Below are 12271 nucleotides of genomic sequence, written 5' to 3' on the forward strand. Positions count from 1 at the left end.
GTAAAAAAGTAGTAAGAATTACATTAAATAATTAAGTCATGAGTATTTTAAATAACCCCATTTACCTTCCGGTAAAGGAATAGGACTTTTATTTTGAAAAGGTAACATGAAGTTTATGTGTGAATGTAAGCTTGACAGTACGGCTACGCATCTTGTTACGGACGGATGCCCATTTATTGTTTTATGTACAAATAATTAATTTAATGGACCCCTATGCAAAAAGGCAAAACGCTATGGTGGGGTTTTTAATGAAGGTATTTTGAGTCAAAGGAGGAAAATGAAAGGAATAATTTCACCAGAAGTAAGTAACATAATTTTATATACGGGGATCTGACACAAGTACATTTTATTATGCATTAGTAGAAATATTTGCTACAGATGGTGTCCTACATTTACATGGAAAGCTCTTATCACGGCTTCCCGTGCTAAATTTACTTTTCACTTACAATCAGAGGTTTTACAAACACCCTTTGTTTGTGTTGTTTTAGGATTCAGCTGTACGGTGAAAGCAGTGATGTAAACCGTAGAATTAATGTGAGCTGATGGCATTCAATGTGCACTCTTCACATCACACGCCTTGACGTCTTTTGAACAGACTGCATTTCATTTTAATGTAATATTCCTGCTTGTCGTGGTTCAGAAGGGCTCGTGGACCCATCGTGGAACCAACAAAACCGTGGGTTGATTTCCTTCTTTTCCCGTAATCGACAGCAGGCAGCTGATCCGTGTTGGTGGGTCTTGGCCCTCTCACGCTCCCTGGTGGTGCCCCGGCGTGGAACCCGTGGAGGAGTCAGAGACCTTTCTGACGCTGGAAGTGTTGTCAGAAGCGCCGGAGTCACAGTTGACAAGATGGTTCTTTCTGCCGCCGGCTGTCGCAGAGCGGCTCCAGTCTGAAACACGCACAAAAGGTTGTGAAGCATGCGTCTTGAAAACATCCCCCGCGCTTTAAAGACCTGGCAATTCCACCACGTCCACAAACAACACGTGGCCTACTTGAGTACTCGCTGGGTCTGAAACGTCCGCAGCACAAGAAGATTCTCCACTGTTTCCTCACATTCTCCTTCATCAAACAATGGAACAAAAAGACAAAGAACCCTGGGACAAAAAGAGAAGACACGTGAGACAACTGTGTGTAAAAGACAACATGATGTAGACACAGTAGTGCTATTTCTCACTCCTCTGTAGCTTATGATACGTAACCCCTCAGCGACGGATCCTATTTACCCTGCAAGGAGTTGAAGATGGAGAACAGGTACATCATGAACACTTTGCCAGGCCCGAAGGAGAAGAACCCCATCGACCACGTCAGGCCCAACAGGACCGTGAGACTGACCACGGCCCTCAAGTCGTGCAACGAGCTGAGGCGGCTCGTCGACTGCTTGTTGGCCCTCATCTGTCGGATCTGGATCAGCACCACCACGAATACAAAGGCGTTGCACAACAGGATCAGGAAGAGAAAGGCCACCACGGTCACGTAGAAGAAGGTGTCGTCCTGCAGCCAGCAGCTGGAGGCAGGGGAACAGACGCCATTCAATTTTCCATTTGAATTCTCAACCGATAATTTTGCTTTCTTTCTTTCTTTCTTACAATTGTTCGGCGGACTGAAGCGCCGCTGCGGACTCTTCCGGCACGATGCTGCCGTAGGCGTCTTTATCTATGGCGAGCACCAAGCTGACTATGACCAGAGGAATACCTGTGAGGACACGAGACACAACCTAATTCAGATCAGAGGAAACGCGCTCACGCACTGTGAGCCAGAAGTAAACCATTCCTGAATATATTTCTCGTTGGAACTTGAAAATGTGAGGCGCATAGTTCTTATCTGTGCTACTACTAAAGATAATTCAAAATGAATGAAATGAGTATTACTTTCTCTCTGTGACTGTTTGCTGATGTTAAAAACTGTTTACATTCCACACTAAAATGTGGGGTTAGGGTTATTAATAAGAATTAAGCGATGAATACATATTTATTTGGGTGTAAAATGGGACAAGTGATGGGTTAATTAAATAAAGTCCCTGCAGCTACTTCAACAAATCAAAACCCACTGCAAATTAAAGCCAACTGGACTTTCTCCCGCTGCAGAGAGAAACCAACCCCTGGAGTTGTGCCTTACCCCATCCCAGGGCACATAACTTGAGGATGTAGGAGGGAACGTAGATGTTGAAGACCTTGACCAGTGCGAGGTACATGTGCACGGCCTCCAGGGCCATCCAGGTGAAAGAAGCCAGCAGGAAATAGTGCAGCGCCGCAGCAGTGGCGATGCACAGACTGTAGCTGGAGAAGGACGAGAGCCACGAGTCCAGAAGGAAGAGCATGCTCAACCCCAGCAGGGCGGCGCACAGGTTAATGAGGATCTTAGATGGGTAGTCTCGACGCAGCTTTCTAGAGTGCACCAGAGGGAAAGAATGAGATTTTAACCCAACTCAAGCAGCAATGAAACTAATTAATTCACCCTCCTCTCGCAACTTTGATACAACGCGATAAGTCAATGTCGCTCACTCAAAAGCAAGGTGGGTGAGAAGTGTGATGCCCAGAAAGATGGAGGATATACCACAGCCGAGATAGGAGATCACCGTCAGAATCAGGCTCTGAGCTCCACTGATGTGTGTTCTGGATACATCCTGAAAGCAACACGAATGGTCTGTAAACATAGTGTTGTCTTATTCATTAAGCACCAAAGAACCGAAGTGCCAGCTGTCCCGAACTCATCCCTCCAGAGTTCTCACACATCGCGGCGTTAACAATGGCTTCCTGCATCGTGAGCAGGGACCAGCGACTCACCAGGAGCACAGCGAAGTGTGTGAGGTGATCACAGCGGCAGCTGGTCTCATGGGCAGAAAGGCTCCGGGTTTCACAACCTGCGCCGTTCCAACCACCCTGCCCACCTGGCGCACATAAACACAAACACACACACACACTTTATCACGGCCGTTTTTCCAGCAGCGGCCTGCGTCAACGGTTCTTTATTGACGCCACTTGTTCCTGAATTACTGTAAGTCACCCGAATCCGACTGTAAACACATAAAGTGTGTCAAATAATTACCACCTCACCGTTTTTCAGGAAATCCCAAAACACACACTGAACCCGGTCTTCTGGCTGTAAAACAAAAAGGACGTGGAAGTGACAAATGAAACAGGTTCTCCTTCCGACTGACGAACTGAATTCGATCTGACCTGTTTGATTGTGTGGTGGCTGAGGCACACGACCACCGGGTCCTTCAGGTTGCTGATCCGGCTGTTATTGATGCTGGCAGATACTACGAAGGAATTCAGTGTCAAGCTGCTCTGTGTTGAGTTGGTTATGTTTGGGTCCTTTGAAACCAAAAAGACTTGTCAGTGATCAATCAAATATATTACAGTATATCACAGTGAAAGAAACCAGATTTGGTGTATTTAAACCAGTGTTTCTCAACTGGCGGGTCGCGACCCACTAGTGGGACGGTCGCGGACCGGTTTGTAGTGGGAAAATAAAAAGTAAAAAAAAAAAAATCATCCTGTGATGTTTTCAGTCAGCGCGGCAATTAGACACCGCTAGCGCAACCTCGACACCGGGTCGCAGCTCGTCATTAATGGGTTAAGGTGGGTCCCGGAGCAAGACAAGTTGAGAACCACTGATTTAAACTATCTTTAAATGATGGTACAATTCATCCATTTAGTGCTACTTTTAGTTTATTGTGAGTTAGTTTATGTTACTATCCAGGCTGAAACCACTTGAAATCCTCAAAGGCTCACAGATCGGGTGTTAAATCCCCAAATCTCACAACATTGAATATAATGTGGCAAGCATCAAAATGAATCCTTTGAGCATCTGAAAACAGCAAGGGAAGTAAAAAGCAAGAAGAACAACAACAATAAAATCTAAAACTAAAAGCAAATAGTAACAAGAGCGGGTTTATTACCTGAAATAGATCATCTGTCCCATAGAACTGAAACTGGACACGAGTTGTGTTTCTCTCTCCGGAAGGGAAGAAGTTGTTGAGTTCGGAGGGCAAACGGATAGTTGCATTGGTGTCGGGGAGCAGTTCATCCACAGTGTCGGGGTTGAAAAAAACCTGTCGAAAAAAACAATATGCCACCGGGTGTCAGACTTCCGACTCCAGTCACTTGCTTTTCTTCTTAAAGGCTGATCTGCCACGACCGCTGGAGGCCGCGTTGACTTTTCATTGCTGTTTCCAGGGCGATGGTCCCACAATAACTGTCCTTACAAAGTCAAGGGGAAGGTTTCCCCATTCGTCTCACCTGTGGACTCAGGTGAGGAGAAACAAAGGACGCGCCGAAGGTAAGGCCGCTGAATTGATTTTCATCGATGTTGATCATGGCCAGCGCCATCGAGGGGGCGGTGATGCTGATGGATTCATCTTGGAAATCCATGTTGTTCCCCATTCTGTCTGTCAGATTAAGGACACTTTCCCAAAGACAAAAAAAAGCAACAACTTCAGATTGACAGAAACTAAGATGAGTAAATATATGATTTAGAAGTAACCAACAGGGTCAAAGGTCAGTGTTACATTCCCTGAGCTGAATAAGAAACTTCCCTCTCCACTCACATGCCGGCCAACGGAGCCATTTGGGTTTTGGACACCAGGATGTCCGCGACGATATTGACGATGTCGGCACCGACCGCAGGTGTGATGCTGCCGACGTCCACCACTTCACGGAGCTTCGCCACCACGGTGTCCAGCTGGGAGGAGGAGAGCTCGGCGCTCTCCCCCAACTGAACATCTACGAGGTCCTGAATCACGTCCACAACCTCAGCCGCGTTACCTACGGGTCAACAACGTCAATATGAATGAGCAACCAGCCTGTGTGTGTGTGTGTGTGTGTGTGTGTGTGTGTGTCTGATCTTCTTACCCGTGGTGACAGTGATATTTTCAAGGTCTGATATGATCACAAGCGGTTTGCATTGTTTCATATCGGGTTTAGCCCAGCTGGTTGCGTCCGTTTCAATGTCCAACTTACTGAAGATAAAGGAGAAAACATCAGATATTCTTGTGGTTAATTTCTGCTTAATTTAATTAAACTTGATTGTGTCCACCGCTGTGTCCCACTGAGAGACCGTAAAGCTTTTTATTGTACCTTGAGTAATACTTTGTTAGAGTTAATGTCAGATGACTCAAGCCGTTCATTCCAATAATAGCTTGTGTGCTATGCTGGAGGACGAGTCAGAGCCAGACATTGTAATTGGGGGAATTTGTCTCTATGGAAACCGTCTGTTGCAAACAGGATCTGTATAGGTAAATATACAAAACAATATCCTCCAAGATCAATATTGGCTCCTTTAACTGAGGCTGCTGAGACTAGACCCTTAAACCTCAGTACACGTTGTCTCTATTATATTTCAATATATACTTTGTTATTGTTTGAGAGATATTTCAATTAGTAATACATTAAATTATTTTATTCACCATTATGATTGTTTAAGATCACTGATTCCCTTTTCGTTGGAAGCGTTCAGATTGAGATCTTATCTCGATAATTGAATTGTCCATGGTGTGATATGAAATGTTTTACCAAAGCCTGAAGGCTCTCTCTGACTCTGGCTCTCTGCATCCCATCTCTTGGTTGACTTGTGGAAAGGCTTCAGGCCAGATGTATGTTCCATAGAATGTTGAAGTAGTTTCTTCCAAGCAGTTTGCTGGCACTGAAAAATAATACGTAGATAATGTTGAATAAGATTGACTTCAAAAGGGCAAATAAAAAAAAGCAACTACAATAATAAGACCCTGTGCTTAAATTAGTAAGAGGCTTTTTTATCAGTTTTGTTCTGTGAGGTGATTTAAAAGATTTTCACATGATTTTTTACTTACCTATGTGTTTGATCGCCACGTCCATAGTTTGAATAACAATGGAGTCGGTCTCATACCCTGATGTCAGGGCGGCAGTAATAAAAGTTTCAATTTCTGCCAAACTGTTTTGGCTGTAATCTTGAACGTGGAAGGTGCAGTAATACCTGCAGATGAGGCACACTATTAGTGGCATAACAAAGATAAACATTAATTAAACCATTATTCCTCTCTATTTTGTCACCTACTGTTTTTCTTGACTCTGGGAAATCTAAAAATGGGAAACCAAAGAGATGTTGCAACGTAAATTAAACTGCGTGGGTACGAGAGACAGTTCAGATGAATAAACAAAGCAAATTAAATAAAATGCACGCTCACCATCAGTCTTGTGGTATTGTGCTGCTCCATGTTCCTGAATGAATATTAAAAGATGAATAATAAGTCAAACGTCACCTTTTCATCACACTAATTAAGCCAATAAATCCAACGTGTCCCACCTGCCGACGTTCTCCTTGATGAGGAGGTTCAGCACAATCACGGTGCCATTCACCTCCAGCTGTTTCTTCACCTTTTGCCAAAAGAGACCAATGTAAAGTACACAAACTGTCTGTTAGACGGCTAGTTAGGCGAGTTTAGTTCTGCGAGTCTCTTACCCATTCCTTGATACTATTCTTTGGGTTTGTGGGGCTGCCGTACACCCGTAAAGTCAAATTGACTCTGAAGAATGTGTCTGGTTTAACTGCAGGAGAGAAAAGACAGCGGAATGCATTGCCGTCTGACATCAGGCAGAAAAACAAGGGAAACTGTAATCGATCAAGGCAGCGGAGAAAACCATCCGAGATCCATTTGTCTTGTTTTGGAGGATTTTCCTCTGGACGGGGGATCCGGGTTTTCCAACACTTGCAAACATTTTCTCTTCTGAGACAGTAAAGATCTGACCGAAAGAGGAACGAAGAAGCCGCTGTTTGGTGAACTGACCGAGAGTCTTGTTCTGCTCCAGAGGGTCTCCCGTGGTCGACGTGTTGGTGGGATTAGCTTGCGGCCTTTGAGTTGGATTCGTTTCTGTGAAAACATTACAGCGTACACTTTCTAGCACTCGTATGGAAAAGGACAATTTTTGCAAAAAATCATCGATAATCACGGCCATTGTTTAATTCTTGCACGCTCACCTGTTTGTGCACGAGAGCTGACGGTCGGCGGGGGCTCTGTCACTGCAGGGAGAAACTCTGAAAGAGAGAAAAGGCATCTTTAATTATAAAAAGCTCACAGAGAGAACATTCGAAGAAGAAAAAAGGCATTTTTAGGAACAACATCAACGGCTTTAATGCATCTATGCGGGTGTGCAACCGTTTTTTTGATGAGTGCATATGTTTTCAGCATCTTATTATTTCAGACATCAATCACAGTGGAAGTGCAGGATAGATTGAATAATGGATTTTTTTCACGCAATATTTCAACATTTCCAGCTCAACCCAAACATTGCTTTGACTGCATAAAAAGAAAAAAAGAACTGAACAAATATCCCACAACTATTAAGGTAAAAATGCTTCTGCAGGTCAACTGTGTGTGACATGAACATACAACCGTCGTCAAGACGACGACCATATAAACAGTGTTTGGTGACTATTTGCCGTACGCACCCACAGGGAGGACGCTGATGCTGTCAGGGTCTGCTGTCAGGCTGTGAGAGAAGCTCGAACTCAGCAACGAAGCCATGTTGGCCTGAACATCTTGTACGTTAGCAGCAGGATCCACTTCCACGTAGAATTCACAGCTGAAACTTTTACCGGAAGGACAAGGGTTAAATGTGCAGTTTGGAGAATGTTTTGAAAGCCCCCAAAAACAAGTCATTATTATGAACGTTTTCAGGTCTTGGATTCATCTCACCACTGGACTGAGTCGGGGTTTGGCAATGTTCTTGATCCCTAAAAAAAAGAAAAGAAAAGTAGTCTCTATTAAAAGGCTGGACGATTATACTTACACACAACTGATTGTCTTTGATAAAATGACATCCACCTTTCGTCTGAACCCGGCTCAATGCTGACATACGTCTTTCATTTCCTCCGAAAATGACCGTGTCTCAATAAAAAAGAAAAAAGCCTGTTCTCTGATCAGCTGGTCTTTGAGGATATTACTTTCCTCCTGTGGAAAATCAAACTGAGTACTTAATAGCGTCGTACCTGATGTTGTTGTGTAGGTAGAGCAGTAGAATTATCAACCACACCGCAGTTACGGCTGTACGGAAACACAGATAACAGAAATTACAGGCTGAAATGTCCAAGATTGCAGCTGTGATTACAGTTTATATTTAGCCTTAACAATACACACACACCTACACAAACACACTGCGATATCCTGTCTTAAAAAGAAAGTCAGTGGGGGAAAATGTATAAAACACATTTACAGGTTTAACATTTGGGTTGAATCTTTATACAGCAGAATTGCGGACAGTTAAAAAGGGGTGTTTTTTTTTAAATATACAGTGATTTACCTCGGGGATGACACCAGGATGTTGTGGACTGAGATGTTGTGAGGGAATATGTTCTCCAACTGACAAGAGATCAAAGAGCAAAGATGAATCATTAGAGTCTGACTTGTTTGTTCAAAGTCATCAGTGAAATGTTCTTCATACCCAGTTTCTTGTGACCTCCTCGAGGGACAATGAACAATTTCCAGGCTCCGTGGAGTTAACTTTGAACGTCCACATGTTGACTTTGTAAAGGGACCATGCTGAAAAAATAAAAATAAAACGGCTGCTTTAAAGTTTCAACGGAAAGCTTCAAACCTGTCAACAGGTGGATCGCACTGAAATGCAAACAAAAAAAAGGTCAGAGGTCACACGGCGTTTACCACATTGGAGCCGGTGGTCGGGCTCGGGTGGACAGTTGTGTTTCCACTGACTCAGGTCCCACCTCACCACGTCTCCGTCCGCACAGCTGCCCCCCCTCAGCTGCTCGCCGCTCCACTCTCTGGCCCACATCCTGAAGAGGCCGATCTCCCCCAGCAGGTCCGTGCCGGACACGGGCTGCACCTCCCCCCCGGCGTTTATGAAATGAGACTGCCCCAGGGTGAGGGTGCCGCTCAGGGCCAGGCGCCGGGGCAGCCCGGGGCTCACGGCCGCGTCGTACTCATTGGCCCCGTTGACGTAGATCCGCAGCCTGCGGGCTCGGCCCGACCAGGTCAAGCACACCGCGTGCCATTCGTTCAGCTTCAAGCCCCTGGCCAGGTCGTGTCTTTCCCCGAACAGCCACGCGGACGTCTGCGTACCCGTGCCCTCGAGTCCCAGCACCCTGGGCCCGCCCCCGGGCGGTTTGTAGTCGAAGCCCGTCCACCCTGATCCGTGGGTGCGGTTCAGCAGCATGCACGCCGTCAGCTCCTCCAGCTCGGGGACCGCGGCGCCTCGCTGCAGCTGCCACAGACACGGCCGAGCCCTAAACTGCAGCTTCTTTCCCCACAGGCTGGTGCTGGCGGAGGAAGCTGCGCCTGCACCTATGATGTGTGTATGAGACGCAGGTGTGTAAAGAGAACCACGAAGCGGTATGAGATCCTAACCCCCCCCCCCCCCCCCCCCCTAAAAAAAGAGCCAGACAAGCGTGTTGTACGCCATTGTTTCCACAAAAGACACTTGTTTTAACAGATAATATTTTTTGGAGATATTTTGCAGTCTGAATCTTACGTGAGCCCAGAAGCTGCGAGTACAGACAGACCAGAGTGAGACAGGACAGGCGTGTGACGGAGGTCATGACAGCAAACCAAAACCTTTCGATGCCAGATGTCAAACGGTGACCTGTTGAAAGGTGACAAGAGAGATTTTAAAACAGACATCCTTGGTTAGCATTCACCTTGGAGTGACGATCATACACAACTTAGACTCACCACGGTCATGTCCTTAAGTCCTGAAGTTTGAGTTGTTTTGTGAGAAGTTACACAAATTTGACACAACCAAAAGCGGGCCGAGCCACGAGTGTGCAGGCGAGCGCCGCTTCATTTCTCCCCGAGAAGACCTCCGCTCCCTGTAGTTCCCCCGGTTACTCATTAATAGCCACCAATAAACATAACTAACAAGCACGCTGACGTTACACTCACGACTCCAGGAGACCTTCGCAAATGCGACACCAATTAACACGTGCAGGTGTTTTTTGTTCCGCGTGAATGCAATCTGGGTTTCAGGGGGGCCAGTGGCTCAGTGAGGGTTTTAATGATAATGGTTATCTTAACGAAATACCACTGCAATCTGTTGAGAAATACTTGACCCACCCTTGTTTGATGACACAGATGTACCGTCCCAGTGTCATTACATAACAAGCTCTATTTTTGTGGTTGTTGCATGAGATTTTGAGAGCTGATACTTATTTGGCGTCAATGTACACAACAGCTCAATGCAAAATGTGACAAACAGGCTTTTAGGTTTAATTTGTTCATTGTTATGATTGAGACAACCCATTTGTGTGTGTGTGTGTGTGTGTGTGTGTGTGTCTGTGTGTGTGTGTGGAAGGGGTTGGCCGGGATGGGGGGGGTTATACAGTATATTTCCAGTCAGCAAACAGCCATTGTAATATTGTTCCTCTAATCTGCTTTATGATTGTCTTCAACTTCTTAAAAAGAATACTGATTCTGCAGGACGCCCTGTATGACGTCTGTACAGACATGAATGTAAAGTTCAGAGTTTAGCTCTGTGTGAAATGCAGGGATGTGCTTTATAGCCCCATGCCACCACAGAGAGGTCAAATAGTATACTGCAACCAAATGACTCAGTTTGACAACTCTTTAATGATTCTTTGGTCTCACCTTCAGCACGCAGTCAGTGCAGACCTAAGAGAACACAATCAATCCTTTGGTTAATATGCACTTCATCCTACAAACACACACACTTCATCGGTTGATAGTCCGGCTGGGAAACCTCCGCTGCGTCATTAGTGATGTAGAATGAGGGGCTTTCCTCTGCTGAATGTTGGTGCAGCTGGATGGAAGCTGCAGATCAGTGAGTAGTCCACCAGAGATGCCTATTGAACTATAAGGAGTACGTATTTATTGCTTTTCTCTGGTAGAGAATGTTTAGTTTTTTAGGGGTCAGCTATAGTTGTATGTGTCATTTTACATCTGTTTTTAGGGTTACAGTGTCAGTGTCAGGAGGGCAGTGGGGTGACATCCTCTATCCTGCTCTGCTCATGGTGAGTCTGACCGTCAAGTTATTTCCTTTAACAGAGAAAATGGGAAGTAGCTCAAGGTACGTCTGTTTAACAGCAAAGATAATTAAAATAATAATATTAATAATATTAATAATCCTAAAAATGATGCCATTAACAATAATGACAATAATAATAATTGTCTAATATAACAATCATAACATAATATTAACAACAACAACAATTTGTTGTCATTAATAATAAGAGTTAATAAGAGATTAGTTGTTTGCAGTCATCTCTAAAGTCAGTGTCCAGATAAGAGCATCGAGGTGCTCGACTACGTCTTAGTCCGGGACTCGTCCCTTTTGTCCCCAAGGCTTCCCGGACCTCTTTCAGTACCTGCTGCTGCCCCAGCTGGCCCAGGCTGCTGCACTCCTGCCTAATCCCAGAGTCGTTGCTAGGATACACAGAGCTGTGGTGAACAAGTGACCGCTTAGAGGATCTGGTCCCAAGACTTCAGCTGTTTGAAGAATTTTCTTTTGAAAAATTCATTTTGAGTGGAAATTCTGCAAAGGAAAGGAAAACCTAAAGAACTAACATTTTCCTCACATTGTTGGACATAATGTGTTACTGTTCATAGATGATAACTTCTATCTGAATAAAATCCTTATTTCTAATACATGTCTAATAAGGTGTTACTTCCTGTTTACCATGTAAAATAGATGACAGGGCCTCTGGCTGTAGCATGTGAGACGGACCAGGACAGAGGATACAGTGTTTGTGGCAAGAAAAAGAACCTAGAGTCCTGAGAAAATATGTTATTCTCTCATTGGGAGAAATATTTCCCTCCTGCGTTTTACCTTGAGCTCTAGCTCTGCAGATTCTTCAGCTCCCTCAATCTGGTAAGGTTTACAATTTTTTTTACCATTAGGATTTTTCTCAAAAGCAAATTATGAATATGTATTTAATTACGTTTAATCTCTGGTCTACGCCTTATTCTCTCCTCTGAAAACTCTGAATCTCACATTTTTAATGAGAGATCATTTCATTTCATTGAAGTATTTTGTATTTGTTTGACTTAATAATATTATATGATACATATTTTATGAATTTGGTCCCAAAAGTAAAAGCTTGTGTGATCATTATCTCATATTGATAATCCTTCATTTGATCAGCATGCAACAGCAGCCAAATAAACGCTGGAGGACGCTATATAGCAAATGTAGACAGTAATTCAAACGCAAGCTCTTAGATCGTCTATGAGAAAGACATCCGCTACAAATCACAAATAATGTTAAACCGTGCAAAACGTTTAGATCATGCTCAGATAAAAGATGCTCCCTGGAAAGAAATGAATCC

General features: G+C 44.4%; 1 protein-coding gene across 1 annotated transcript; it reads right to left on the bottom strand.

Moving 5' to 3' along the window:
* Positions 1 to 106: 106 nt before the first annotated feature.
* On the bottom strand, positions 107 to 9959 carry adgrg4a (adhesion G protein-coupled receptor G4a). The gene is made up of 29 exons (XM_037462525.2): positions 9663 to 9959; positions 9463 to 9573; positions 8637 to 9275; positions 8419 to 8516; positions 8278 to 8336; positions 7967 to 8021; positions 7674 to 7711; positions 7427 to 7566; positions 6956 to 7012; positions 6765 to 6848; positions 6440 to 6525; positions 6284 to 6354; positions 6165 to 6198; positions 6035 to 6057; positions 5811 to 5953; positions 5515 to 5644; positions 4855 to 4961; positions 4551 to 4767; positions 4243 to 4408; positions 3903 to 4055; positions 3178 to 3315; positions 3055 to 3100; positions 2785 to 2888; positions 2503 to 2624; positions 2117 to 2385; positions 1588 to 1693; positions 1225 to 1505; positions 994 to 1095; positions 107 to 890 (listed from the first exon to the last, which is right to left on the bottom strand). Exons 2-29 carry the CDS (start codon positions 9527 to 9529, stop codon positions 748 to 750), a joined length of 3678 nt encoding a protein of 1225 aa, XP_037318422.2. The 5' UTR covers positions 9530 to 9573; positions 9663 to 9959; the 3' UTR covers positions 107 to 747.
* Between the last annotated feature and the right edge of the window lie 2312 nt (positions 9960 to 12271).

Source organism: Pungitius pungitius, chromosome 2, assembly GCF_949316345.1.
Source record: "Pungitius pungitius chromosome 2, fPunPun2.1, whole genome shotgun sequence".
Lineage (NCBI taxonomy): Eukaryota > Metazoa > Chordata > Actinopteri > Perciformes > Gasterosteidae > Pungitius > Pungitius pungitius.